This window comes from Seriola lalandi, unplaced genomic scaffold, assembly GCF_002814215.2.
Source record: "Seriola lalandi dorsalis isolate HSWRI2012SDOR001 ecotype SW California unplaced genomic scaffold, Sedor1 jcf7180002054568, whole genome shotgun sequence".
NCBI lineage: Eukaryota > Metazoa > Chordata > Actinopteri > Carangiformes > Carangidae > Seriola > Seriola lalandi.
In genome coordinates, this window is record NW_019525121.1 from 1,062,315 (window position 1) to 1,090,224 (window position 27,910).

The window sequence follows — 27,910 nt, forward strand, 5'->3', positions numbered from 1 at the left end:
ACCCCCCACCCCCCGATGACAAATTAAAGAGGAGAAAGACACAAAGATGGGCTGTTGGCTGGCTTCGCTTGTACTGGCCAGTTTCCTCCAAGGTCAGGGAGGAGGTGGTCTATGACTCATAGAGTTAGTTCATAAATCATTCAATGGGTGTGGAGATAAAAAGCCAATACCTGGAAGCAGGTTTGTGACTGTCCAAACGCTGCATGAGCTACACTATCTACAACAAATACATTTGTAAATCATTAATTTGTTGGGCAAATACATTTTGGAGGAAGCATAATTGCTGTCTGATTATGATTACAGCCATAGGGAGGAGATTGTGGTGGATGGATGGGGATCAGGGTTTGCATTCTCCATCCTATGGGTTGTTAGATTGGAGAGACTAATTGAAACAAGGGCCTGAAGACCTATTCAGAAATGAATTTATTTGATATAGTGTGCACAGTATGAAAAGTTGAAGATATCTTTGCAATTAGGCCCCATTGTGACATCATCACTTTACGGGGGTTTCTCTGTTTTGCCAAGCTTCATTCGTGTAAGGCTGAGGACAGATTGCAGTTCTGGTTAAATACTGAAAGCGTCAACCTGTTCCAAGTCAGAAATGATCCCAATATTAACCACAGTCTTTCCTTAATCTTAACCAAGTGCTGTAAGTGAAACATTAAGAGTTCTTTAGCTCCCAGGAGAAGATACTGTGGGGAAAGCAACTTTGAGCATGTTTTGCATTTTTATTCAATTTAATCATTTCCTCATTATGTTCAGAAAACTATCATCCATGCAGGCAGCATTAGATTTCCTACAAAACATAATTACTAATGCAGTCTAATGAGGTTTTTTTTCTTTTTTCTTTTTTGGTATATGAACATCATTTTTAGGCGACAGGCCAGCAGGAGCAGACATGTGACTGGCTGAAGGCTGTTGGTCTGGTCAGTGAAAGATGTGGGCCAGAAGGGCTGATCTCCAGGGGCTGGAAAACAGCCAGTACACCATTTATTTACTCATTCAAATCCATCTGACAGCTGCATCATGTTCAGTGTCATCAGGTTCACTTTGCCCGATAATAACTTAACAATATTTCTGGTCCCTTTCACCGCCCGCCCTCCCAGTCTGGAGTAACAGATCCTTGAGGTGTTGATGACTGAGAGAGGACAGATTGAATTGTGTTATCTTTTGCTGTGTCTTGGCTCTTCTCTTGCACACATATCCTCTTATGCTCTCTCCATCTTTGGCTCTTCTCTCCTACTCGGGTCGTTGTAGGATGAAATTTGCCTGCTAATTTAGTTCAGGTTTATTCTGATTCGTCATTAGGCGCTCACAGTGACACAAGTCACACCATCCCTTCTTCCTCAATGCCTCAATTTAGCATGACCTTCCCAAAGCTCTGTCTCGCCAATATGTCTCATTACTGCACCATGGGGGTCTGACACACACACACACACACACACACACACACACACACACACACACACACACACACACACACACACACAGATCAAAGATAATTGAAAAGCACAAGAATATTGACAGGCACACACAAAAGCAAATCAAATGATCAAATGTATAAAAACATAACACACATAGCTGTGCTGCTTCCTTGTTCACTCACTCATACACACACACACACACACACAAGCACATGCATGCACGTGCACATGCACACACACACACACACACACGCACACACACACTGTGAAATATATGCACACACAAATCACAGATAGTTGAGGGGGGAACAATAATATTTACTTGCAAAAAAGCAAATAAAATGCATAAAAACATAACCGTGCTGTGCTGCTGGTCGGTTGCATGCACGCGCATGTACACACACATACACACACACACACACACACACACACACACACACAATAGCTGCAGAGCATCAGTGACTGACAGAAAAACTCTAGAGAAATAGAAATAGGTCTAAGAAGTGAGACAGCATGAAGGCTCGACAGATTTATGCGCACACACGCACTAACACACACACAGGATGGGAAAATAGCTACAAACTAAAGCAATAGAAGTTAGTGGCATAAAGTGTTGCTGAGAAAGTGTGTGTGTGTGTGTGTGTGTGTGTGTGTGTGTGTGTGTGTGTGTGTGTGTGTGTGTGTGTGGCCTTAAACCTCCTTTACATGTATCCATTTCTGCAGGTGTCACGAGGTGAAATAACTCCTGAGGCTCTTTTTCAGCTCAGGTTCTCCGGTATATATTTATGCACCTTCATCCTTTGCTTTTCTATTCGGTTTATCATTTTGCCAGTCAAGCAGCAAAAGGCATTTTCATGACAACAGGAGAATCCAAGGTTTTTTCTTTAACCTTGGCCAAATGGTGGTAGCTGTTTAAACTTAACCCTATTTTAGTTGCTGTGTGTTGTCTGTTACATTAAAGAGAAATTATCTGTAATGTACATTTAACTATTTCCCCCGGAATGTATTTTGCTGATAACAGGAAAAATACATTTGAATATAATGCACATATTTTGGAGGAGATATATTTATTTCCAGAGAAAAGATACAAATATTGCTGTGTCCAATGTAAAATGAACATTTCCTGTAAACACTGGTTCACATTAAAAAACTTTCCAACTACAAACCACTAAGAGGCTTTCCATTTGAAGCAGCTGTAAGACAGAAACACAGAACAAAAGAGAACATTTAACAGATGCAGAGATTCAGATGCAAGACTTCATCTAGGCTACTTGAATATCACTGCTGGGCATGTCTTTTCTATATTACAGAGTCTATCCCTGTCTGGCAGGAAATTAGACTTAAGTGGTACCTTCAGTGTCCCATTTTTCACCACAACAATCTCCAGTTGTATAGTGCGACTAATTCTTATTCTCTAAATGCAGTGGCAGAAGTAGTACTCAGATCCTCCACTGAAGCACTACTGCCACACTGTAAAAATACTCCATTACAAGTCCAGGTTCTACATCAAAAATGTTACTTTAGTATAAGTATCTAATTATAATCAGGAAAACGTAATTTAAAAGTAAACAGTAAAGTAATACATTTTCAAGATTTCAATTTTCATTTTCAAAACTTTTACTGATGTAGTTGGTTGAGGTGGAGCTCAAACTATTTCAATCAGGAGAGATTTTCAGTCTGAGTCAACGAATAAACTTTTATTGCCGTGTGCAAAACAAGAGCAGAAAAGTGAGTCTTTGGTGATTAAACCCAATTGTGATGTCATCAAATTTGAAGAGGGGGTGAGGCTTAGTGAAGCATAGGACCAATAGTGTTAATACCCCTAAACAACCCAGAATTATGAACCAGCATAATCAACCAAAATGTGTTTACAAAAACAACCCAGTACTTTTTTGAGTGTACACTGAACTGGTTAGATGAAGTCGGCAGGCTCAACATGACATATCATCTGTCATGGTTTGCTATGGCAGACACCTTTTGTTAGTTTTGTTTTGGACTTTTTGCACTTCCTGTTTTATTTTGTAATTGGTTTCCTTGTGTCAGTGTTTTGCTTCCTGTCTTGGTCCTGTGTCTGTGTGGTGATTGTCTTCCCCGCCCTAATGTGTTTCACCTGTGTTCAATCACCCTTGCCTCCCTTGTCTATATAGTCCTTGTGCTCCCCTTTGTCTGTGTTGGTTCGTCTGTTTAGTTCAGGGTTTGTTCACGCCGTCTGTTCATGTCTGTTATTCTTGATAATAAACCTGTCTGAACTGTTCTCCCAAGAGTTGGCTGCATTTGGGTTCTACTTACCACTAACCCTGACATCAAGGTAGAAAACTCCTTGTACCGTGTAGTCCTATTGCATGCAAGCATTTGTATGATGTGTGCATCAGGAGAGCTAATCCTGGTTTTCTCACAGCATGGCTTGACATCGATATCCATCCTTTAGTCTGATATCAGTTAGTTGTTTGCGATAACCAGTCGCTGTCCTGCCAGCCAGCTGTTGCTGTTGTTGCAACATCTGCTCAATTATTTGATTTGCAATAAAATATATCATTTTCCATATGAATCAAACTTCACCTCTAATATAAGGAGGCTTTAATTCATTGTTTCATTCATGTCACAGTCAAAACACTTTCCTATAGGCACTGCTGAGTGTCTGTCAGTGACATAGCAAAGACACAAAAGCACTGAGTGAATCGGATGTTGTCCTTATCATGGACACACAGAGCTGAACATGAAAAATGGAAGACTGTTTCTTTAAAAGCATATATGCATTGATGTGAGCATATTGGAAACTGAAGCCCTGAGGGTGTGTGTGTCCCTGTCAGAGGTAGAGCTCGTGTTCACATGATGACAAATTGTCTCTGTAGCAGACTGCTTGTTCATGCAGTGTCACTCATTTGTCTCCCGTACACTGCACACACACATACACACACTGTCAGGTCTCTAGACAGCCTTGACAGTGTTTGTGTGTCAACATAATGTAATGGCTTTATTGACCTGAGGCCCAAGGACACCGCAGCACTCCCCACCTAAACCAAATGGTTGCTTAATGGACGGCTCCCCTCCTACTGCTCATTTCAGCCACAGTTTTCTCCTCTCTCTCCTCCACTCCCCCGCTAACCATGATCTCCCATCTCCTAGACAACTACTCCTGCTGATCCTCCCTCCTTCTTCTTAATCTCCTCAATCTCTCAATAATCTCCCGCTCCTCTAAAAGTCCTACATAAGTGAACAGGGAGGCAGAGAAGAATGAAAGCAGTGGAATTGTAAGGTGCCTTTAAGCTCCTGAACCACACACTTCTACACACACAGTCTGAAATTTTGCATATTTGTCCATATCTGGACAGTTATACATTTTGTTCTTAAGGCTTTGTGCTTCAGCACATTCAATTTGAAATAAGATAATGAATTCTATATTAAAGTGCCAAGTCTCAGCTTTAATTTGAGAAGTTTTATATCAATACTGTTTCTGGGGCAGTTTTGTGCCATTTGAACGGTAGCTCATGTACAAAAGAGCGCACATGTGGCTCAGAGTTGCCATTTAGATTCAGTGTGGGAGTGAAGAGAAGACCAAGTGAAGAGGATAATAACAAGATTCAAAAAAATCTGTTGCCTGGTGAAGAAAAACCACTGGTCAACACCATGTCAAGTCAAGAATGTTCTCCAGGGTGTAGACCTAGACTCTGTTCCCTCTTCAACATTCATACCTCAGAGGATTCAGTTTTCAAAACATAAAACAAGAAACCAGAAGGGTACTGCAAGTTCAGTTGACTGATGAAACAAAGATCCACTTCTATCAAAATGATAGAAAGTGGAAAGTGCACTCAAAGGTTCTGTCAGTAAACTGGTTATCATAGAGAGGGGAGGGATGCAATTAATTATTGACATGGGGATAACAGCACAAACTATCAGTCTCTAAATAATAAGAGATTATTCATAATTCATCCATGCCTTGTGTAAGAGAATCATAATGTGTACTCTTTCGAGACAGGCTTGCTGGTGATAAACAACAGAACATTTTCATGTGGCTGGATCTGCATTCGGAACAGGTAAAAACAATTTAGCCTTTATTCACGGTCTAACAACATTTTGTACAACCAAGGCCACACAGAGCATCATAGAGTACTTAGGCAAGAAGAACGACAGCATCAAATATTTCAGTCAGTGCCCCAAAATGACAGATGTTTAAATACAAGTTGTGACGGCCATGCCTCTTGTGGCTGTTGGGCTGGTTGGCTTTCTTTTTGAGGCATTGGGTCATAGTTAGTTGCTGGGAACACCCGGTGTTCCCAGCACTATAAGAGCACACCTGATTAGCTCTGGGAAGGGAGAAAGAGAGGACAAAGGGGGAACTCTGTTCTCCACGTGCCTTATTTTTGCTTATTTGCTTTTGATCCACCTTATAACACACCACTCACTATTTTGACAAGCATGCATACGCACTAACATTGCTGATTTACTGACTGCCACACCTCATACCTTTTTTTTTTGGTATGTTGGTTTTGGGTTAGTTAAAATAAATTAGGATTTTCTTGCTTTAACTTCTTGTGTCATCTCCTATTATTTGTCGTGGCGTTGAGCCGGCCGTGACACAAGTAAACATATATGTTTTTTTGGTGTAAACAAGACGACAAAGAGGTCCGCTTACCTTAACAAAGTAGTCCTTTCACCCTACATAAACTATGATCTTTCCCTAAACCTAACTAAGTCGTTTTTGTGCCAAGCCTTAACCATAAAGCTGTCAGATCATACAATTTATTTATTTGTCAACAGTGATTTGTGAAGGTTTTGGAAGGCAAAATTAATTTGGTTTAATTTGGAGGACTTGTTGAAGTAGGTACAGTGGTGCCTTGAGCTAAATTCTAATGTCACCATGGTAACAGACAGTACCAATGTTATGGTATTTAGCAGGAGTGATGTCTACCATCATTATTATCTTCTTTAGCATGTTAACATGGGAAGCATACAGCTGTTGGAAAAGTGAAATGTTGAACTGACGATGATAGATGAAATGTCAGAGGATAGGTTGTTGATTAGTTAGTTCATCATGTGGCGAACATGAATGTCTACACTAAATTTCATGGAAATCCAACAGAAGATTCCTCACTTGGAACTGGAGTTGTGGACTGCCTAAATGCAAAAACTACAGGAAGTAAAATAAAGTGTTTCAGGTTGTGTGACTGTGTGTACTAATGAGATCTCATCTCAGTTTCACTGGTCACTTGCAGGAAGTTTCTGAGGTCCTCTCACCACCGTCAGCATTAAGATACCGTACCACCAGGGGAAAATAGTCATCTGCTGTCTTCACAGGTTCTTAATTAATTTCAGGATGGTGTATAATCACTAAAATCTCCTGTGTAAAGTCTTAACTCTTTTGCAATTTTGGTCGCACAATAAAAAGTTTCATAAGTGACACCTTGTGAGTGTAAAATCTCAGAGGTGAATTGTTTCTCTCGAGGCGTGACATTTCTGATTCCAGCTTTAGTTTCAGAGATGGCAACACAGCAGTTTATATTTTCTCTGCTACAGCCACTGTGACAAGACTCACAGATCAATGAACCCTGAAATTTTAATCACGTTTTTTTGTGACATGTTGAAATCTGGGCCTTACAGTGATTTATCAGGTGAGAGTCCAGCGCGATATGTAAGGTGGAGAGTGTTGCATTTTTTTCTGATAAATAACTTTTAGGCAATAAGTTACAAGTAACTTACAAAATTGTTCTGTCAAAAATCCATCACAGACAAGCAGGGGTAGAATTGTTTTAATGGATTTCATTTAGCAAGCTCCTTTTATGATATAACTTTAAATCAAGCAAGAACAGCAACTTGAATGACATGAGTTCTTAAACACCGATTCCTGTCCACCAGTTTGCTAAGAGGTGTCAGACCCTTCTCAGAGCAGCATGTCGTCATCTGCTTTAGTTAATTAACAGTGATGAGTCTCAAATAAACATGGCTGCACTCACTGCACGACAGCCCGGACAGATGACGCTATGGAAATAAAGAGGTGGCTGTGCTGTCAGCATGCAGAGGCTGATGGTAATTAGGGATGGGAACTGAGGACCAGTTGAGAACCGGTTCCAAGTTGTCTGAAGCAATAGGAATCGTGTGCCCTGAGCTTATCATTTCCTTTTAAGTTGCATATGGGCTCTGCAAATAACGCAAAGAATGTGTTGAAGTGTGTGTCAGTGTTTATGTATGATGTTTGATAAAAGCCATCCGGTTTGCAAATTGCAGCTTGGAAAAGATAATGTTGCATGTGCAGCAAATAAAACTCAGCAAACTCTGTGAGGACTAATGCAAGATGGCTTTACACTGACTGTTGATAAAAGATTGATTATTTATTTATGATTTAAAATCAAGCTGGTAATACTGGGCAATACGGCTGCACATCTCTCAGTAAATAATAACCATCATGTACTCAGCCAAGCCATCTAAAGGTAAATCTGTGGGGGCCTGATGCAGCTGATGAAATTAATAATAAGACTGCAGCCATAGCCTGTCGGCTTATGTTTACATTGTATAACCAAAGCTAAGTCAGGTGTGACTGTGTGGCAAAAACCTGTGAAGGCCTGCATTTTTCCACACAGAAAAATTGATCAGAAATCGTTAAGGGAACCGATAAACAATTACCGATAAGCAGAATTGATAATGGCATGGGTTCCCATCCCTATTGGTAATAAACTCGAGTTTCTTTAAAGGAAAAAATGGACACACACCAGTGAGCTATACTTAGCTGTTTGTTTGTCAGCAGGTTTGGCCCGTCTTTGAAACTGTTTGGAGGAAAATGAGAAACAACTGACACAAACAATTGCTGCAGTCCTCAGGCAGGACAGGGCTACAGGGCTAACCTGTAGCTTAGGGGTGGCCAGCCTTTGGTTCATGGGCACATGCAGCTCTTTGGCTGAATCTATCACTATGGTTGACATAATTTTCAGTGATTATAATATATGTTAATCATTAATATGAGGACCATATAGGATCTTGTGCTATACTAAGATATAATGTAACTGAACAAATGTTTATTTCATTGCTATTTATGCAAAACTATAACAGCAGTATACATGGACAGAGTACCATCTATGCTTGGCTCTGAGTTCCCCTCTCAGGCCTTTGTAAAGCTGAGCAGAACCTTTCAAACCCCCTTGTGTCCAAAATCTTAGGCCACAAGTTCAAAAATCTCACCAGAGCTCTCAGAGCTTGACTTTTGAATGCTGTTTTTAGAAGAGAAGCACAAGGACTTACTCGACATCAATGATCCCCAGAGAATGTTAGATTTTGGTGGGGGTTTTTTTGGTGGACTGTGTCATTTGGGTGAACTCATCCTAGACCTGCAGGGGAAGCTGAAAATTTTGTCCGACAGCCCCATCTTAGTTTATTTTTGCATTTGTTCTGTCAGCTCTGAGATTTCCTGCCATTTCTTCTCTGCTCGTTCTGCTGTTCCTCACTCACCGTCTACTCTCTTGTGTGAAAAAAGCCCATGGCTGACAATTTCACAGAGGGCTAGCCAACTGTGAATATGATCAAAAATCATGTAAGTTCTGGTCCAGGCGTGATCCCTCTCAACGTATCCTCTGAACACATTAATAAGTATGGACACTGGAAAATGACAGAGAAAGAAATGGGGAGAGAGACCAAGAAAAGAGAGAGAAGAGAGAGAAGTATTGTGTGGTGATTACTTACTTAAAACATAAATGAACCTCTCAGCAACAATTTCATTCAGTTCATTTACAAGTGAATGCTGAAAGGTGATGGACTGGTTACCTCGCCAAGCTATGACCTAGTTTAATTCAAATCAGTATTTTGTTGTTGGGAACACAATGAGGAGTGATGTGGAAAAACTAAGCAGCACAGACTGTGCCAAGTTCAAGGTAATTGCTACAAAAATAGCTTATAACAGAATATTACAGTTATATTTATCATTTAGCTTCTTTCTTTTTTTTTTTGCCGAATCATATTGTTGTCAGTCTGTAGCCTCTTGTCAGACACTCCTGCACTAGCTCTGTCTGCCTGCTTGTTCAGACTCTTATTATGCACTTTGCTTTCCTGCCTGCTTTCCTTTTAGACTTGAAAACTGACTGTTTACCTGTTGCCGACACTGGCCATTGAAGAAAGACTGAATAAACTTGGATTATCTGCTCTGCTAATGCGACTCGCTGTTAAGTCCATACAAGAGAACAACAGAATTGTTGCAGCACATTCATTCTTCAAATGGGAGATCTGATGCATATCAACCATGTCCCCGAACCTGAAGACACTTAAGACACATTTGTGCAATTTACTGAAACAGGATATGATGTGTCAGTAAGGACAAGTGATTTAAAACCTCCTTCTTTTTTTTTGCCTCTCCGTCTAGCTATATGGCCAAACACATCCTGGACCTAATGGAGATTTAATTGATATTGATCTCCTCATCAGACTGCGGGATTGACGTCAAACAAACCTATTTTCTAAAATGTCACACTGTTGCTTTAATGACACCTGTCACATGAAAATAATCTTTAATGTTAATGTCCATTAACCCACCAATAACAATTTAGAGACTGCAATTACAGGCTGTTAGCAAACTCACTAACAAGGCAACGGCCTGTTACCCATTCCTTTTTCTTTTTCTTTTTTGCTTCCTGTGGCAGCTGATGAGACTGAATCACACCACGTGTACCTCGACTGTATTCAATTCATGTTTCACACTGAGCATTGATTCAACTGTAATAGTTTATCGACCGTGATGACGTGGTATTGGCTTGGCATACATGCCTCATGAGCTCATGTTGTCTTGGAAAAGATGGATTGCCAGATGTGAAGTCACTGTAAGCACTGTAGGCGCTGTGCATGGCGAGTTTCAAGGACATTGTAGGTCGAGGAAGGGTAAGTGTTTTCTTCCCAGAAAGGGAAGCCACCTGAGAAAGGAGAGGAGATTGTCATTCAGGAGGCGTCTGATGGCTGTCAGGCAGTGCTCCTCCACTGCAGATGTGACGCACACATACACTCCTCTTTCAGTTCTCCTCACTGTGTCATCCCCCCCACCCCTTTCCTCTCCTCTCTACTTTCCTTTCCCTTATTTCCTTTCTTTTCCTTTCCTTCCTCTGCATGCCTCTGCTCACTCTGTGGGCATTTTTCTTTCTCTCTCTCTCCACTTTCCTCTTGTCTTCCCTGCTTTTTATTTTTTTATTTTTTTCTAGCTCTCTGCCTCCCACCTCTCCATTTTTTCCCCTCCTTCTTTCTTCTTCTCTCTATCCTCTCAGCGGAGATGAGTGGGTGGAGTGAAGCATTGTGCCCTGGAGATTGTTGTGCCATCCGCTTTTCAGACGGGCTAGACTTTGTGTGTGTGCCGTGTGCGTACATGCATGTGTGTGTTCTTGCACAGCCCCTAACACAACAAGAAAAATGGACATTCCCTTTTACTTGGGCTTAAATAAATGATCTGAGTTATTGGTTCATCGTTGTTGTCCTACAAATATATAAATCTTACTTAGAATGTGACAGCTTATTTTCTATTTCACTGGCTTTCTCGCATTTCTTGATTTTGCATCAGCCATTTTTCTTTCTTTTTTATTCCTGTTTCTGATTTTGTTTTTTTTTTCTGTCCCTAATTTCTCTCTCCCTTGTGACTCGCCCTCTTCTCCACCCATTCCTTTCCATGTCAGCCCCCCCCGCTTCTCTCTCTACATTTCCACGTCCCATCTCACGTACCGTGCCTTCGTTTCCTCACCTCCTCCTCCTCCTCCTCCTCCTTAGCCATTTTTAGACAGTAAATCCCATCCTCTCCTACAGCACATCTCTGTGAGTGCCTGAATGTGTATGTAAGTGTGTGTGTGTGTGTGTGTTGTAAGAGATAGTAAGGGGTGGCCACACACACACAGAGGCACTAAAGCTGAGCAATATGCCACTACTCACCTTCTCAGACCTCATACTGTAACTTTCTAAACAGAGTGACTGTGACAGAAATGATACCTCCACCAGCGCACCAACCACTAAATAATATTTTGCATCGTATAATCCGATTTCTGGAAGCAGGAGAAGGAAGGCAGTGATACCAATTGTCCACCAGAATAATTGGTTTTACTCGGTGGTTGCTCAGTGCTACAAGGAAAACTATTATACATTCCTGGGCGAATCAAGGCAGTGAGTGAATAAATGACTGGAAATGTGACGATCAGATCTGTGAAACTAATTTGTGGTGTTTTGGCAGTTTCTTTTAAAAAACAAATTTGCTGTGCAGTTATTCAGGTCACTGGGTTTGTTTACTTTGTGTGAGACAGAAGGTGTGTTTTCATTTTTCTTTTCTCCCCCACCACCCCTCTCTCTGCAAGGTGAGTAGCTGTGTCTGGGTTGAAACTGCTTTGGGTCACTGAAGGCCAGTACCTCAGTATTTTTCCTGCTGATGCCACAAATGTGTGATTTTCTTTTTCAGCATCTTTAAAACTAATGATCAAACCAAAAATGCGAAGTTTGTAACATTTTTTTTTTTTTCTTGTGAAGTTGAAGAGGCCTCTAGAAACATTTTTGATGTGACTGTGGTCAGGAGGTAACTTAATTAAAGCTGAACAATCAGTCCTGTCTAATCCAGGGACTGGGACGTTACGGAGGTTATACTGTGTTTGAATATCTAACCACACTGGGTGATTTGATTTGTTAACTGTTCAGAAACAATCACATCTAACATGTCTACATAAATCCAGAGTTGAGACTGCCAATAACTGATGAGAGCCTATTTCAAGTAGTATGGTGCTGTCAGTAATGTTTACTTATGTCACCAGAAAAACAGATGCTTTGAAGCTCGCTGTGCTGAGTTATCCACTAAAATGAATCAAGAGGATGAGATGAAACATATTATATGTATGGTTTTGCTGGTTCTGCTTGGTAGTAAAACACAGCTGGGACTCAACTAGTGTTTGATCTGCTTTATCATTGTCTGAAACAACTTTTGGAGTGTTGAGACAAAAAAACCACAAGATGTTTCCTAATGCACAGCAACACAAGGCTAATAGATATACAGCCCGTTAATAGATTTTCTGCTGAACAGTTCTTATTTTTCATCAATTTAAAAACACTACAAATATATTGGCCAAGTTTGTAGTTCATGTTTGTGAAACAATAGCAAAGAACAATAGACTTTCATCTCACCCCATTCTCAGACAGCGAGCAGGTGCTTTGAATAAAACTACAACATGGATACAGACCAGAAGTACTTGGAAGAACTATAGTGTCTTACGCAGTGAAACCTGGCAGGTAAGAGAGAGTCGTGTCATATCTGAGTAATTACCCTACTATGCTACTAAGTGCTGCTAATAGCAAATGGCAGGGTACATTTATATTCATTAAAGAGAAATATAGTTTCATTGAGCCAAAGAGAATCTGCAATAAATCTCCAGTAAATCTCTATATAATCAAAATCAAAAAAAATCATATGACCCCAAAATATCACGGATGCTAACAAATGGTATTTCACTTATAATACAGAGTCAAGATCGCCATCTGTATTTCTACTGGCCTCACTCCCAACTGCGAAACTAAACCAAACTAAATCAATCTGGCTGCACAATTAGAGAGCACAGAATGGTCCATAATTACAAATAGATTAACTGAAATGCATAGCAAACAAACCGGGTCTTCGCAGAATGAAAAACTGTGCAATGTGAGCTCTCTGTCCTGTGAAGTGATAAATGTTGAAGTGAACTGGATGTGGTACAGACATCTGTTCCAGATTCTGAGGGAGAGTGTGCCCTCTGTGTCTTTTTTCAAATCTCTGCATGTGTAACAAGCAGCAGGTGACTGAAAGCAGACACAGAAAAGACAAGTATTTAGAGGAAGCATCACTGTCCTCAAATGTCTGTTACTGCTTGTTTTATGTGTTTTTTGCATTTACACACAACAATAAAAAATATGTTTATACTGTGGGAAGTTTCTTATTGATGGGTGGATTTGGACGTTGATCTTAGTTATTTCCTCCACTTCTTTATAGATGTTTTATAAAGTAAAAGCAAGCGATCTCAATGTTCCCAGATATGCCAACTTTTTCATCGCACACCTTCCTGTCCAGGTGAAGTGGGCTTATGTGTGCATTTGTCCTTTCGTCCACGCATCCATCCCTCCATCAAGTCATCATTTTGTCTAGACAAGGTCCATGTATCACTTAGCCCTGAGCTGTCAGGCCTTTCCCATAAGCCACTGCAGCTTGGAAGATTAATGGCTCTCTTAATCTAACACTTGGAGACTGCTAATAGCAGGACCTGCAGACAGACAGACCTCTCTTACACTCCGGAGGAAATGAAATCCTCATTTGTTTGGGATGTTTTGTCACTTGTCCATCTTCCTCTGTAAAAAACACCATATAGTTTTAGGGTTCCTTCTTCCCTGCTCATACCATCACAACTGTTTATTCATATTATTAGAATAAAATAATAATAAAATACACATGCTTGTTATGTTCTTTTGTGAATGTATGTTCAACTGCAGGTTTTGCACACTTAATGCACAGGTTTTGTGTACAAACGTGTTACATAGTGATTTGCAGTCCTGTTCCTCTAAGTTTAATGTTGTGAGAAGGTCGAAGCAAAGGTCTTTCTGTTTTCCTTCCAGTCACTGAGAAAACTAATCAGTGCATAAATTAGTCATCTGTTGGACACATCTGCTAAGAACATTGACCTCAGGGAGAATTATTAGCAAAACTAGTGAAAAGGTTGGAGGTACACTTGATTAGAGGGTCATTGGTCTGAATCCTTGAAAATGGAAGTGAATGAATGAATTATCCTCAACCTGCTTGCAACAGCTACCAGCAAGGAGCCTTCTGGCAACACACTGCGCTCTTATCTGTTTTGGAGGCAGTGGGTTGAAACAAATGACTCTGTAGCACATGAAGATAATATTGCTGCACCTTTCAGTAACAAATTCTGAATTGATTTCTGAAATGATATTATATTTACCTACAAAAATATGCTTTTACTCTTTTTTTTTATCTCTTCCAAACATCAAGTTGATACTTCACTGTACGTAAACTGACCTGAGTTTTGAGACACATTAGCGGTGTGGCCTCGAAATTTGGTGCAAACAGAATGTTCTCCACAGGATGAACTGTAATAACTGTGAGACTTTTCATGTAGCGCCATCATCCGGTCAAAATTTAAATTTGTCAAACACTGTGGTTTATTACTAAATACTCGCATAACTAATGACATTCCCAGCAGCCTCAGTTGTACTTTTTAGTGTTTTAACATACTGTTTAGTGTTAATTAGGAAAATATTGGCATGCTAACACGCTAAACTAAAACAGTGACCGTGGTAAACATCATACAAACATCAACACCGCTGTGACAGAGCTGCTAGCATAGCTGAAGACTCGATTTGTTTCATTACTGATCAAAAATGAGTAGCTTTAGGTAACAAATGGTCGAAAGGAGGTTTAATGTTAAAGTAATTATGTTGATTTTGATTAACTCCCGTAAAAAAAAAAAAAAGAAAGAAAATTTGATTTGTGTATAAATTTGTGTAATAAACTAGAGATCAGATCAGATGAGGCAGCGATACATTTCTGAGATATAAATAGAAAAAGAATGTGATGCGTTTGGGTAATCAATTACTGCCCATTTGGAGCAATACAGTTAGTAACATTAATATTACTTTTGACTCAAGTAATGAGGCTATAGATTAGCAGAGGAATGACTGGCTCAAGACTGTTAATACAGGTAAAAAAGGTGAGTGACTGGTTACAACCAGGTCCCTCTTGAATATTGCTATGAATAATAATGTCTTCTCAGTGATTCGGCAGTAATTACATAAATGAATGCTTATTAGCCACTTCCTAGTTTATGAGCATGCGTGCAATGAGTTCATTAAATCTCCCATAAGGAATTTATGGAGGGAGAGCTGCCACTTAATGGTTCAATAAGGAGCTATTAAGTGTGTTTATAATGCTTTGTGGATTATACTCATTGTTATAAAGCATAATCTGTCCCAAAGTGTATGAGCATCAATTACCAAGACATAAATGAGAATGATCACTTTGTCATTTCAGGTTTCTCTCCCCTTTCTGTTTTTCTGCCTGAGTGAGCTCAGCCAACAGTCAATTAAAGTGCAGACACACCGTATTGTATGTGTCCCTCATGCTACAAAGAGCTGAGGACACAGAACCTCATTTTCCTCATCGTGTCAGATACTTATTCTGCCAAGGAGGCATATACATGATGTATCTTTCCTCGCCTGCCATTCAAATGCACCTTGATGAGTTGTTTTACATTTTTCCAGCATTTTGATTTTCTGATGTGATTCCCGAGGCTTCGCAGTGCTGCTCAGTCATGTTGGCTGCGCTGCCTTCCTTATCAAATGTCTGAAAAGCACTTTTTTAAGACAAGATGACAGCTCTGCCTCTTCTAATAGTAGCTCTGTAGTCACATATGCAGAAGGAGAGATGTCAAAGTCATTTGTCACATTTTTCTGGGTTCAAGTTTGTGAATATATTCAGTAGGTAGCAGAGGAGAGGAATTTGTTCTATGATACTCTGGCTTGTGTGTTTTCCTTTCCGAAATATGACCTTCAACCAAAGTCTCTGCAGTCATGCTATTCCCCACCCTCTATTAATCACCATGAACACAAGCCAAGAGAAAGCAAATGCAAAACACATCCTTCAGCTTTGGTACTTCAGGTTAAGCACAATGTAGAGCTGCAGTAAATTCTATACAATTATGATCGATACTTGTCTCAAAATACTGTATGTGCAGATAGCTAGGATGAGGTAAAATTCAGCAGTCAAATTAAACTCAGTGGAATCAAAACATAAAAACATATGAATGGAAAATCCTTGAAAATATGTGTTTTCTACTTCTGCTCTCAATTTTCAGTTTTGTTTTTTGTTTCAATTACTGGTTCTCAGAAAAGAAAACAAGGTATCAAACAATCGAAAATAGTTATTTGATTTGGGGGTTCATGTTCATGGTTTACATATCAAATAGTACAGAATTAGTTTTGTTATATTAAATGATTAATGATATGTTTTATGTCTACATTCTACTGAGCTTGATTTGATAACATAGAGAGTATCTTGTGACAGTGAAAGACTAGAAAACAATGACGTATTCAAAAGAATGTATTCCAAACATAATGAGATTATGCCTCATTGACCACCAATGGAAAACCTTGAGTATTAGAGTATCTCAGCCAATAATTTTATTGTTTTGATATAAAGTTTAAACTAAGGGGTCAAAAAACAAGACTGTGGGGGCTGAGCCCCCTTAAAACCACAGCCCCCATTACACTGATCAAAAAACTCACTAACACCTGCCAACATCTGGCTTTTGTCAGCAACATGAAAGTGTACAATTGGCATTCACTGCTGGGTCAAATTTCTCTGCAGTAGTCATGGGTGTTATCGGCAGTGATGTAAACATGACACCCGGGGTCTTTTCCAGAAAACAGGTTTCATCAACTCTGAGTATGTTCACTCTGAGTAAAGCATGTGTATGAGGAATATAAAAACCCATCATCAATGAAACTCCAATTCAACAAATCACCATGTAAATAAAGAGCAGAGCCTCGATTTTCATTCAGTGGAGCCAGAAAGATTAATGTGTGACATAAATGTACATTTATCATTACACACTGAGCAGTGAAAGAGCCTGAGTTGGAGAAAAGAGTAAATAAGTCAAAACTATCACATTTTATTCAGTGTAGTCACTAGACCACAGACTTAGAAGTATTATCCGCTGCATTACCACCATCCTCACTCAGAATTATCCCATCATCTACAATATTATATGACAGCTTTAACGGGACTGATCCATCAGTACGACCAATCACAGCATGAGGTGTCTGACAGGTGTCTTAATGTCCACTGAGTCTCACAGTTCTAAAATGACAGGTTTTAAGGAGCTGAGGATGACGCCACCATGTGTAATATTTGAATGTAAGAGATCGCTGTCTGTGCCATTACAGTGATGACTGAAGAGGCAAGGTTAAGACAGTCTCGGTTAATGTCCTATCTTCTCCCAACTTAACTTCTTTAAATGAATGCGCTCTGATATGGACTTTGATATAGACAGTATGAATGGGGAAACAAAGAAAGCTTCTTCAGGTTTGGAAGGAGGCAGGAGACAGAGAGAAACTCAGGGTTTGTTGAGGAAAACCTGCCAGCGAGAGCAGGTTAGCTTCACAGAGTGAGTTATCGTGGTAACTGCTTCAATGTTCAAAGTGATCTCGGTTGCTGGAACAGATGTATGTGGGATTTATTGTAGTGAAGGTATACACACAGTGGGTCAGTGTGAAAAGGTTGGTATTGACATATGTAGTTCTGTTTAGTTATAACTCACATCTCAACAGAGCCTACAACACTGAATATTTATCATGCAAACTTGATCACTCAAATCCCTCAGTTCCCTGATTACTGCCATATTATGTCCATATGTCAGAGAACAATATAAAAATAAATAAATATTATGTTTTCCTATTTATTTATCAGAATTAACATAGGCTCCAGTTATGAACTGCATGAAACATGGAGCTTAGCGCTTTAAAGTTATAAGTGCAGCTTTTTTCACTTATTATACTGTGGTCTGCTGGGGCAGTAGCCTGAGGGTGGCCAACACCAACAGACTCAACAAAGTGATTCAGAAAGCCGGCTCACTCCTGGGGGCGGAGCTGGACCCTCTGCAAGTAGTCGCAGAGAGGAGGATGTTGTCAGAACTCCTCTCCATCATGGAAAACTTCTCCCACCCTCTACACAGCGCTCTGGTTTGCCAGAGGAGCACGTTCAGCCAGGGACTCAGAATGACTAAGTGCTGCACCACAGGAGGTCCTTCATTCCTGTGGCCATCCAGTTATACAGTACTATTCTTCCCCTTTCTGCACATCTCCATCAGTATTCTGGTGTTAAACTACTGTTGATTTACCCACATTACACTTCTTTTTCATCAGTATTTTCATCAGTTTACCTTTGCACATTACAGTTTACTGTTAAATTACTATCAATCAACTTTGCGGCTTTTTACTTTTTGCACATATTCATTGTCACAGTTTTCTATCCACTTACTGTGTATTGTCACAATTTTATAGTTTTTACTTTTTTACTTATTTACTGAGTGTTAAGCAATTGTCTGGATATTTGTTTTTCTGATTCTTCATTAATCCAGGCTTTGATTAGTCCAATCCTGACTACTGTGACTAAGGTCTGCCCTGAGCCTATACCACAACCTCATCACAGGCTCTAGTCTAAGTACTATAATTCCTTGTAAAGGATCCTTCCGCTCTCTTCAGGAGGCCGCACCATTCGTCCAGGTGGAGCAGGAGCAGACTGTCTCCTCTAATGGAGAGACCAGCGGGAATGATGGTGCCGCTGTAGTCTTCAGCGCTGCTCCGTCAACAATACTGACTCTGGTTCCTCCTGAGAAGACAGAGCTGGGAGGGCTGAAGGTGGACCGCAGAAACTGTGTCCGACAAACAGCTGGAGAGTGAGTGACTGCAGAGCAGACAGCCACGTTCTCATGCCTGTCCTCTGTAAATTTACCAAAGAGTCCACACACTGTGAAAAGAAAGAAGAGGAAGAGGAGGAGAGCAGCGGCAGCAACAGTCTGTCTCCACCAATAAAATGCGTGAAAGAGTGTGATGGAATGGTCCGATAGTTGCCTTGTAGATGGTGTAGCCTAACCCAGCTGGAAATAATGGGTTAAAGAAAAAGAAACTAATTTAAAAACTCATAAAGTTATAAATATTTGAATTATTGATTTGTTTTAAGTTAATGTTTTATTTTCTGTTATTTGATATTATAGTTGTGACAATTTAGTTAAAATCAGTAATCCTTATCAGCTCCACCCTTACCTGCCTTGATTGATTGATTAAGTCTAGGAGAGAGAGAGTGCGCGCGCGCGTGTGTGTGGGGGGGAGGGGCTGTGACATGAGAGAGAAGAGTCTACCGAGCGCCCTGTTGAGCTGGAGGTAATCGTTCCGCATCACCGCGTTGAGCCTTATAAAAAAGTTTTGGGAGAGTGAAAACAAAGACATAACACGTGTGAAGTTGTGTATGTGTTGAGAGAAGTGGAGCAGTTTCGCAGCATGAGCCACGAATCGTGAGGACTGCCGTTTTGTCCTGGTTCAGTGCACTCCTCGTGTCTCGGTAAGCTAGCCTAGCTTTCAGGCTACTTGGCTAAGTGCTGTGTGCTAACAGTGAAATCGTCCTCAAGACGAATTCAATTTAGTATTGTGTTACGTAGGTGAATGTCAAATGTCTGAAGGGGGACATATTTGATAATTGATATCAAGTTCTGTGTAAAGTTCATAATTTTACTTCAAAGAAAAACGGGAATTTATTTAAATTTATTTAATTTAATCATTTTACTTACTCACGTGTAAGAGGTATTTATGGTATATTGTCAACCAGTATTTTTCATAAAAAGTATCCTGCAGATTTTGTTATGTTTACAATCAAGAGCTTTTGTTACTGTGTAATATGTTTTGTTTACTTAAATTTTGCTTAAATTGAAACAGTTAAATTCATATTTACATGTTTAATAATTGTATCTTGTTGATATATGTCAAGCACACATTTTGTTAGGAAAAGTAATTCTAATATTTGATATTGAAACTAGAAATTGAACTACAAAATAACATAATTTTCATTAATGTTGATTAATTACACTCAGTGTTATTTTGATGATATTTAAATGTGTTACAATTTAAGAGAACAATAACTGAAGAATTAGATTTAGATAGATAAGATAAACATAAGAGAAACTTAGCCTGTGTTGTAAATACAGGTCGGGATCATGGATTTGATTGAGGACCACATTGAACATACACTGACTTAGAGTGCACTCTGAATTGGAAACTTTGACAAACCAGACTTTCGTCTGATTTGGATTTGACTTTGCACATTATTGACTTGGTCACCTCACACTGACCTGGAACTGAAAAAAGTGTGAAAAAGTCACACTTACGGACAATTTAGTTTACTTTAAAGGGCCCAGTTTGTTATTTTTCATACCTGTGTAATTTGTGGTATTTTGCATTGTGAAGCACACTAAAGGTGCAGTTAATCAAACCCAGCTGTTGTGTGTGTTTATGTTTATTACACTCTACACTTAGCTCCTCCCAAATCTAGATCATTGCGCCCCCACGAGTGGGTTACAATATGTCTGACAATGTTTGTGTCCTGCATCTGGCAGGTTACCAAAATGATAGTACAGGTCGGTGTTTTCAGTGCACCTATCTTTATTTCTTAGAAGTGACCTGTGTGTCTGACATAGTGGAAACAACAGTGAGCTTTCTTGGAAGAAGCTGCCAAGAAGAGCGCAAGTGTTTTAGATGGATTTCTTCCTTCTTCTCTACAGTAACGAATAAAGTTGAATGTGTTTTCTAGAGCTAGAAAAAACATACAACTTGATCTAATGTTGCAGACTCCTCATCAGTTCAGATTAAACTTAAGAGTTCAGTCTGAGTGAGGAGTGAGAATCACAAGAGGGAACATCCAACTGCAGGGACAGAGTCAGACTGACAGAAGAAGAAGACGGACGGGACAGAAATAACTAGCTAACTGGAGCAGCCAACAGTGGACAGAGCATTACACACTGATCTGGTTGTGAAGGATGGAAACCTTTGAGCCAAGATGTGTTAACTTTTAAATGAAGATCAACTTTGCTCTGAAAGAAGCATGAAAAGAATGGTAAGTGGTCCTTTACCGTGTTGTGCTGATGGTGTAGTAGCTCCCTCTAAATACTACACTATGATCAATGGTGACATGAATGTGTAATAAACTAAAGTTAATGTTACTGTCAGTGTCAGCACTCAGTTAAATATATACTCTTTATGGTGTACCGAGGCCTGTAATGTACAGTTTTGTTGACAGACCTGTCAGAGAGTAGTGGCAGGTGTTTCTGAAATGACGTCCCAAATATTACAAATACCTCAAAGTATTAACTGTCTCCTCCCTTATCAGCTGTTTGTCTTTAAGAGAGAGGAGAGGAGAGGAAACAGCACTCTCTCACTTAAAAAAGATAGACATGCAGTTATTTGATGTTGCTATCACAAATATTGATCAGTAGTTCTTCTGTTTATCCCACTGAAGTTATCAACTGTTATTTTGCCTTATCTGGCATTTGTCTTTTAAAGAAAGAAAAGAGGAGTCCAGAGGATCTGAGATGAGATGAGGCGAAGGAGACGAGGTTCACAGTGCATGAGCCTTCTTGCATAAAAAGAAAAATAAACATTTATTCCAAGTTAATATTTTAAATTCTTTTATATTTAAATTATTCTTCTGGTTGTTTGTTGGTCCTCTATAGAGAGGAGAGAACAAGTCCAGGCAAAGCTGAAACAGCATGCACTGTGAACCCTGTATTTATTCATATACATGTATCTATTCTATTTTATTATAAAATAAAAACTATAATAAATATTTCTGCTCTACGTGATTGCTAGATTTATTAACTGTTATTCCCTGTGTCTGTCTTTTACACAGAATAGATGAGATGAGACTGCCATCTCATTAACAAAGACAAGTATACATTAATTGTTTCTATTTTTATCAGGTCTAATGTTTATATCATTGCTAAAATCGTTAACTGTTATTCCCCCTTATCAGTCATCTGTCTTTTAAGATGAGGAGCGGAAACAACGCAAGGAATAAAAGAGACCAAAGGAGCGGGAATAATATGCACTGCGAACCCTCTTATTGTATTGTATGTAAGTATATCCTGATTGTTTGTAATGATTAGAATTCATACAGTGATCAAATGTTCTTCTGGTTGCTGAAGTTGTTCATTAACTGTCTCTGCCTGTTTGTCATTTGACTTCTTCTGAGAGAAGAGAGGGTGACCATACACAGTGAATTGACGTTTAAAAAGAGTGTCCATTTTTTTCTGTGATATTATCAAAGTTTCAACATTCATCAGTTGTTCTTGTGTTTACCACATTGCTGAAGTTATTAACTGTTATTCCCTCTTAATCTGTTCTTTCTTTTAGAGATTGAGAGGAGTGGAGACATGACAAGGTGAGACGTGAAGAGACAGCACTCACTCTCAAGCTTCTTATTCAAATGAGTAAAAATACATTTATTTTATGTAAAATCAGAAATTTCTAGCATCAGTAGTTTTCTTTCTGTGTGATTCTCTGCTGAGGTTATAACTGCTAATAATCTATTCTGACCTGCAAAAAAACTGCAGATCCAAACAACCCGGGGTATGAGAGTTTTATCCGGTGGAGTTTTTATTATAAACACAAGCATGCCGGGTGACAGGCAGGACACAGTCTTCAAGACACACATCCATGAAATCTTTGAAGGTGCTACCCATTGCTGTCTTCTTGTCAGTGACAACAAAGTTTAAACCATCTGAAGACGACCATGTGTGCTCTGTGTGTAGTGTAAAGCAGATAAAGGTGCAGTGTTTAGTTTATCTCGTCAAATCAGTTGTTGCATAATATAAGCTCTTTACAAGCCATGGCAGCATGGCTGGTAATGTTTTCACCTTGTGCGTCTGTGTGTGCTTGTCATCAGAAAAATGTGGTCACAGAGACACCTACTGTGGCAAGTGTCTGAAATCAAGGACATTACAATGTAAACGGTATATAAGATGTGCTAGAATAGAAAACTTGGCAAGCAGAGCAACAGTAATTCTGGGTGTGAGGCTTAGAAAATGATCAATCAGATAGAAAACAAAACTCCTCTGATAAATTGGGTCAACCATAGCTCAGCTCAGCTCATAGAAAAAGTCCTTTTTGAGCAAGACACTGAACTCCATTTACACCTGATGTATGACAGGACAAAAATGTAGGTTGCTTTGGTCACAAGTGCCTGCCAAATGGATTTAATAATATAAGACTATTTAAAGGTATCAGGGGTGGGATACTTGAGTACTAAGTGGACAAAATCTGATGTTTAATTAGAGGGAAAATGTGTTCGAGTTAATCCTAGTGGCCTAGTAAATGTGTGTTTCTGCGTATGTGTGTGCGCGAGTTTCACTGATGGATCTGAGAATATCTCAAAAGTTCAGAATGTGCTCGAGGCTCGCTGTCTCATGCTGAGCGTCATCGGACTGACAGTTTCTCACTCGCACAGTGCAAAGGACAGTGAACAAGAGTGGCACAATGATATGTTTATTGAGAGGCTTTGGATAATAGAAAAGGTGGTGGCTGCTGCTGGAATGTCACAACCATCGACAAAAAACATGGACATGAACTCCCTAATCTAGACACATACACACACACATACACACGCGCACACACACGCACACATGCACACACACACACACGCATCCACACTCCTCATCTCCATTCCCTTCACTCCAAAGAGAAGAAAAAACTTACAGCAATGCACAGGACAAGACAGTATCACAGTTTCTACAAGCTCATTTCTACATGGAAAATTCACAGTTACACATATATGAGGGAGATTTTCTTCATAGGCACAGCAAAAGCAATAAAATGTGTATTCCTACAACAACAAAATAATGACAAAAATAAAACATTTTGCACGTTTCATGAATCCTCAGGGGCCCAGATGGACTGAATGTTTACACTGGATTTGAGGTGGGAACGTCCTTTATTTGCAGCCCGCAGGGACTCAAGTGAAAAGTCTCACTCAAACCAAATGAGAAAATGTTATACAGGTATATGCATTAGCCTAAATGTGATAGGACAGAAAAATGTCTGCATGTGTTGGAGCTGGTCCTGCCACCAGAGTAAAGACTCAGTTCATCTGGTTACCCCCTGTATACATCTTTATTATCTCTTCCTATACATATACACATTTAGGATTTGCAGAACTTGGGACCAGAACATTTAATATAAATGTAATCCCAGTTCAGTCAGAATAATGGCTATTAGAGCATTTTCAGTCTACATACAGCTCCACTGGTCCACGTCCAGCGGTGACAACACTTTAAAATGATCATATACGAGTAAATCACATACAGACAATATCACAGACAGTTACTTGAGCTGTTTTTGCTCTTTTTCTATACTTTCAACTCAAGTTCAGAAAGTTCACTGTGTTGTCCTGTCTGTGTAGAACGCTTCAGGAGTATGCTAAATATATAACAAGGTAATCATTGATAATTTAGCAGCCCCCTCTGCACACTGACACAACAAGAACACCAAGACAGACCTCCACACTCCGCCTCACCTCGTCTTTGGAAAATCTTGTGCTCAGACGTTCTCCCTCTCAGGTTTTGATACATCTACTGTAGCCGCTGGACTGTGAAAAACACGCTAGCTCTTAGACAGGATGTAGCTCATACTGTAGCCTTGTCCTTTTTTAAATGAGCGCTGCTGAGTGGTAAGCTGGTGTTTTCATTTGTGTGAAGGGAGCACATTTGTTTCACTGGGACCAGGTTTAGTTGTCTGTTGTTCTGTTGTTTCGTCAGTACAGTAGCCTCGAGGAACCACACAGTCAAACAAGGAAGCACTGAGGCAATTAACACTTTGTTTCCAACACTAAGTAGAAGAAAAAAATACTTGAAAACTGAGGAGTATTGCTGGCATTTAGAGTCATTTTCCACTTAACTGCTACACTATAAAAAAAAACAAATTCAGGAAATCTTTGCTTTAAAGTTGAATTTCAAACATCCCATTTTATTCCAACTGGATTTCCTTTTCAAATACAGTGAGGTTCTGGATTGCGATATTTTGTCAACATAATCCAGTGACATTAAAGGCTGAACTGAATTTATTTAACCGAATTAAAGTCCTCAACACACTGATCCTTGATTGGTCGACTAGAATCAGCTCCCCTCAATCAAATTTTTTTGTTTTCCACTTCAAATACACGGGCCTGATTGGAAACATTTCAGTCACTTTATAATGGAAGCCAATCACAGCCAACCCAAGCTGTAATGTGTTTTCCTAGAGTTATTCTGCCTTTATGTCGTCATATGAGAGTTGATATCATGATTACCAAGTTCCGACTTATAGATTGCTAGATAATACTTAAGTGCCTGAAAACCAAACAAACATACATGCCTCACCTCAGCCAAGGTCTTTCAGTCAAGACCAATTCAGGTCTTCTGAGGACCAGACTTATGTGGACTGCATCCTTCAGAGGATCCAGCTCCTGAACTGGCATATATATATTTTTTTTAATACAGCTAAATAAATTCAACTATTTAAAACAGTGCACATTAATGTCTTCAATGTCTAACCCATGTCTACATGTAGACAAAGAAATTTAGAATTCCTGATATATGAGTAACCTGAAGCTGGTTTCTTTTCCATTTATACACTTTCACAGTCTTGGACTCTTTTCCTAGTCTGAATGTCTGGCTCTGCGCTACTGGCTGAATTAGGTACAGTACCACAGTGATACTATTGCTTCACATACGGCAGATAATAACGAATGCTGGATGCTCAGTGGCAGTATTCAAAGCAACAATATACACATACAGCTATGGGAGAGCATGTGGGGAAGGACTTTTAGCCAAAACTTGTCAATTTGAGATAAAACTTTTAATCTTCACAGCTAAAATGGTTAATCACAGTGGCGATGGCGTTATGGCTGTGTGTATGTGTGCGTGTATGAGAGTATTTTCCTGAATGAGAGACAGACGTGTGTGTTTGCTGTATGCTTGTTTAGATAAGCCTGTGCCTGGATGTACTGCTTCCAATGTTTGAGAGTGAGTGTGTGTCAGCTTAGCAGATGGAGTTTGATTCTCACCACTGGGAAATCTCAATCCCACAATGCACTGGGAGCAGCGCCAAATGAGGAAGCAGCACCACCAGCAGCAGCAGCAATGAGGAACCAATCACAGATTGAATGCTGAAAAAAAAAAGTGCTTTCCCTCTCTCTCCTGTCCGTCGCTCTTCCTCCTGGACTGGCCATTGTTGTGCTATCCATTAACATGAATTGGGTCTATAGCAAGAGTTAATTCTTAACTCATGCGTAATAAAGCACACACACACGCACACACACACGCACACACACACACACACACACACGCACACACACACACACACGTATCACAGGCACAGTAAAACCGATTAACACAGATCACAAAGGAAAACCGGGACAGATCGAAGAGGAGGTTGGTTCCCCATCCTTCCCTTTTTGTTTCTGAGCAGACAAAAGCAAACAGAAACGTCTGGAAATCCTGGCTTCAGAAAATGTCAACAGCAAGAAAATTCCCCAGAACGAAAACAAATGTCCCATCACCCTCCAGTCTATAGAGGGGAATCGCTCTACATTTGGCCCTACTTTTACATGGGATCTCTTCTTTTTTTCAGTGTCTTCCCAAATCCCTACATCAGTCCAAAGGAGTGTCTTTTGTTGGATTTTAGAGCGGTAGAGAGAGATGGAGGATGGAGGAGTTGATAACGTTTTCCCAGCATCTTCATGAGAACAGCAGAATTCACCTTTTTTTTTTTTTTTTTTTTTTTTTAAACACAGCTTATCATACAACTACAACCAGCAGTTAACATGAGGATTGAGTACAGTAGTAACCAGCAAAAGCACAAGAACGTACCAAAAGAACAAGGAGCTCCCAGTAAAATGGCCGGGATGGCAAGACAAGCTAGGAAATCACTGTGATGTGTCAAAGCAAAGTCATGACATCACATTCCCCCGCCACAGCAAGGCGGGTTCAGATTTGGAGACCGATCATTGTCATGGTGCATGAATGTGTGTGTGTGTGTGTGTGTGCGCGTGTGTGTGTGTGTGAGAGAGAGAGAGCATGTGCTAGGGTTTGACCGACGTGATTTTACAGCCAGTATGCTGTGCCAAAATTCAGCCTATTTCCATACCTTGAATTTTATATTTGTATGGAAAAGCCTCTGAAAGAGCATTTAGTTTACTGTGGACAGTGAAACTCTTTATTGAAAGCCAGACTAGTGACATTAAGGCAGAGTGGAGGAGGTGCCATAGCAGGTTTTTGAATACAACACTGTGAAATGATTTCTCTGGCTAGACATCTGAGGTTAGCTACGATCGAAAAATTGTCAACTGATGTCGGCATCTGCCCAGCATATATGACAGTAGACTCATGTATCAATGTAACCCTAGAGTGTGTTTGTACGCGTACGTATGTTTGCTGTCTCACAGTGAAAAACAAAAAAAATGTCTTCCATGACCAGTAGCCCTTTTTTGGCGGGTCTGGAACCAAAAGGAGGTCTTTTCTTGCCAAATAACCAATCACAGTCCAGCGGTGGATTGTGACACTGTCAACATAAAGCGCTACAAACACCTCGATGTGAGGTATGAACAGAAAAAATACTGAGAAAAAAGGGAGGAGGAGAAGGAAGGTGGCTGGCTGGCTGGCTGGCCCGAGTTCAGGGTCTGTATCTGATTTTTTCTTCAGGGTGGAGTCCTGTTGGTTGTCCTTTAGTCCGATGCTACTACAGGCCTAGTAACTGGAGGCTGGTCTCCCATAGGCTCAGCTGAAGCTGGGGGTCAAAGGTCGGCGGTGTTGTCATCTCCCTGCACCCATTGGCCCAGTAGCCTCCTCCAAACTCCCCCTCCAGGGCCGGTGATAGGGCAGCATACAGCACTGTGGCAGCCCCCTCTGCAGGAGTCTGTGGACAATACATGCGAACACACA

At 40.0% G+C, this 27,910-nt stretch overlaps 1 protein-coding gene across 2 annotated transcripts in view; it reads right to left on the bottom strand.

Moving 5' to 3' along the window:
- Positions 1–23,464: 23,464 nt before the first annotated feature.
- The window catches only part of LOC111662713 (polyprenol dehydrogenase), a 44,368-nt gene continuing 39,922 nt past the window's right edge, over positions 23,465–27,910 (bottom strand). For both annotated transcript variants that reach the window (XM_023416668.2, XM_023416667.2), the window contains exon 7: positions 23,465–27,884. In XM_023416668.2, the coding sequence (XP_023272436.1) occupies positions 27,708–27,884 (177 nt within the window). In that variant the 3' untranslated portion in view covers positions 23,465–27,707. The remainder of the gene's footprint in view (positions 27,885–27,910) is intronic.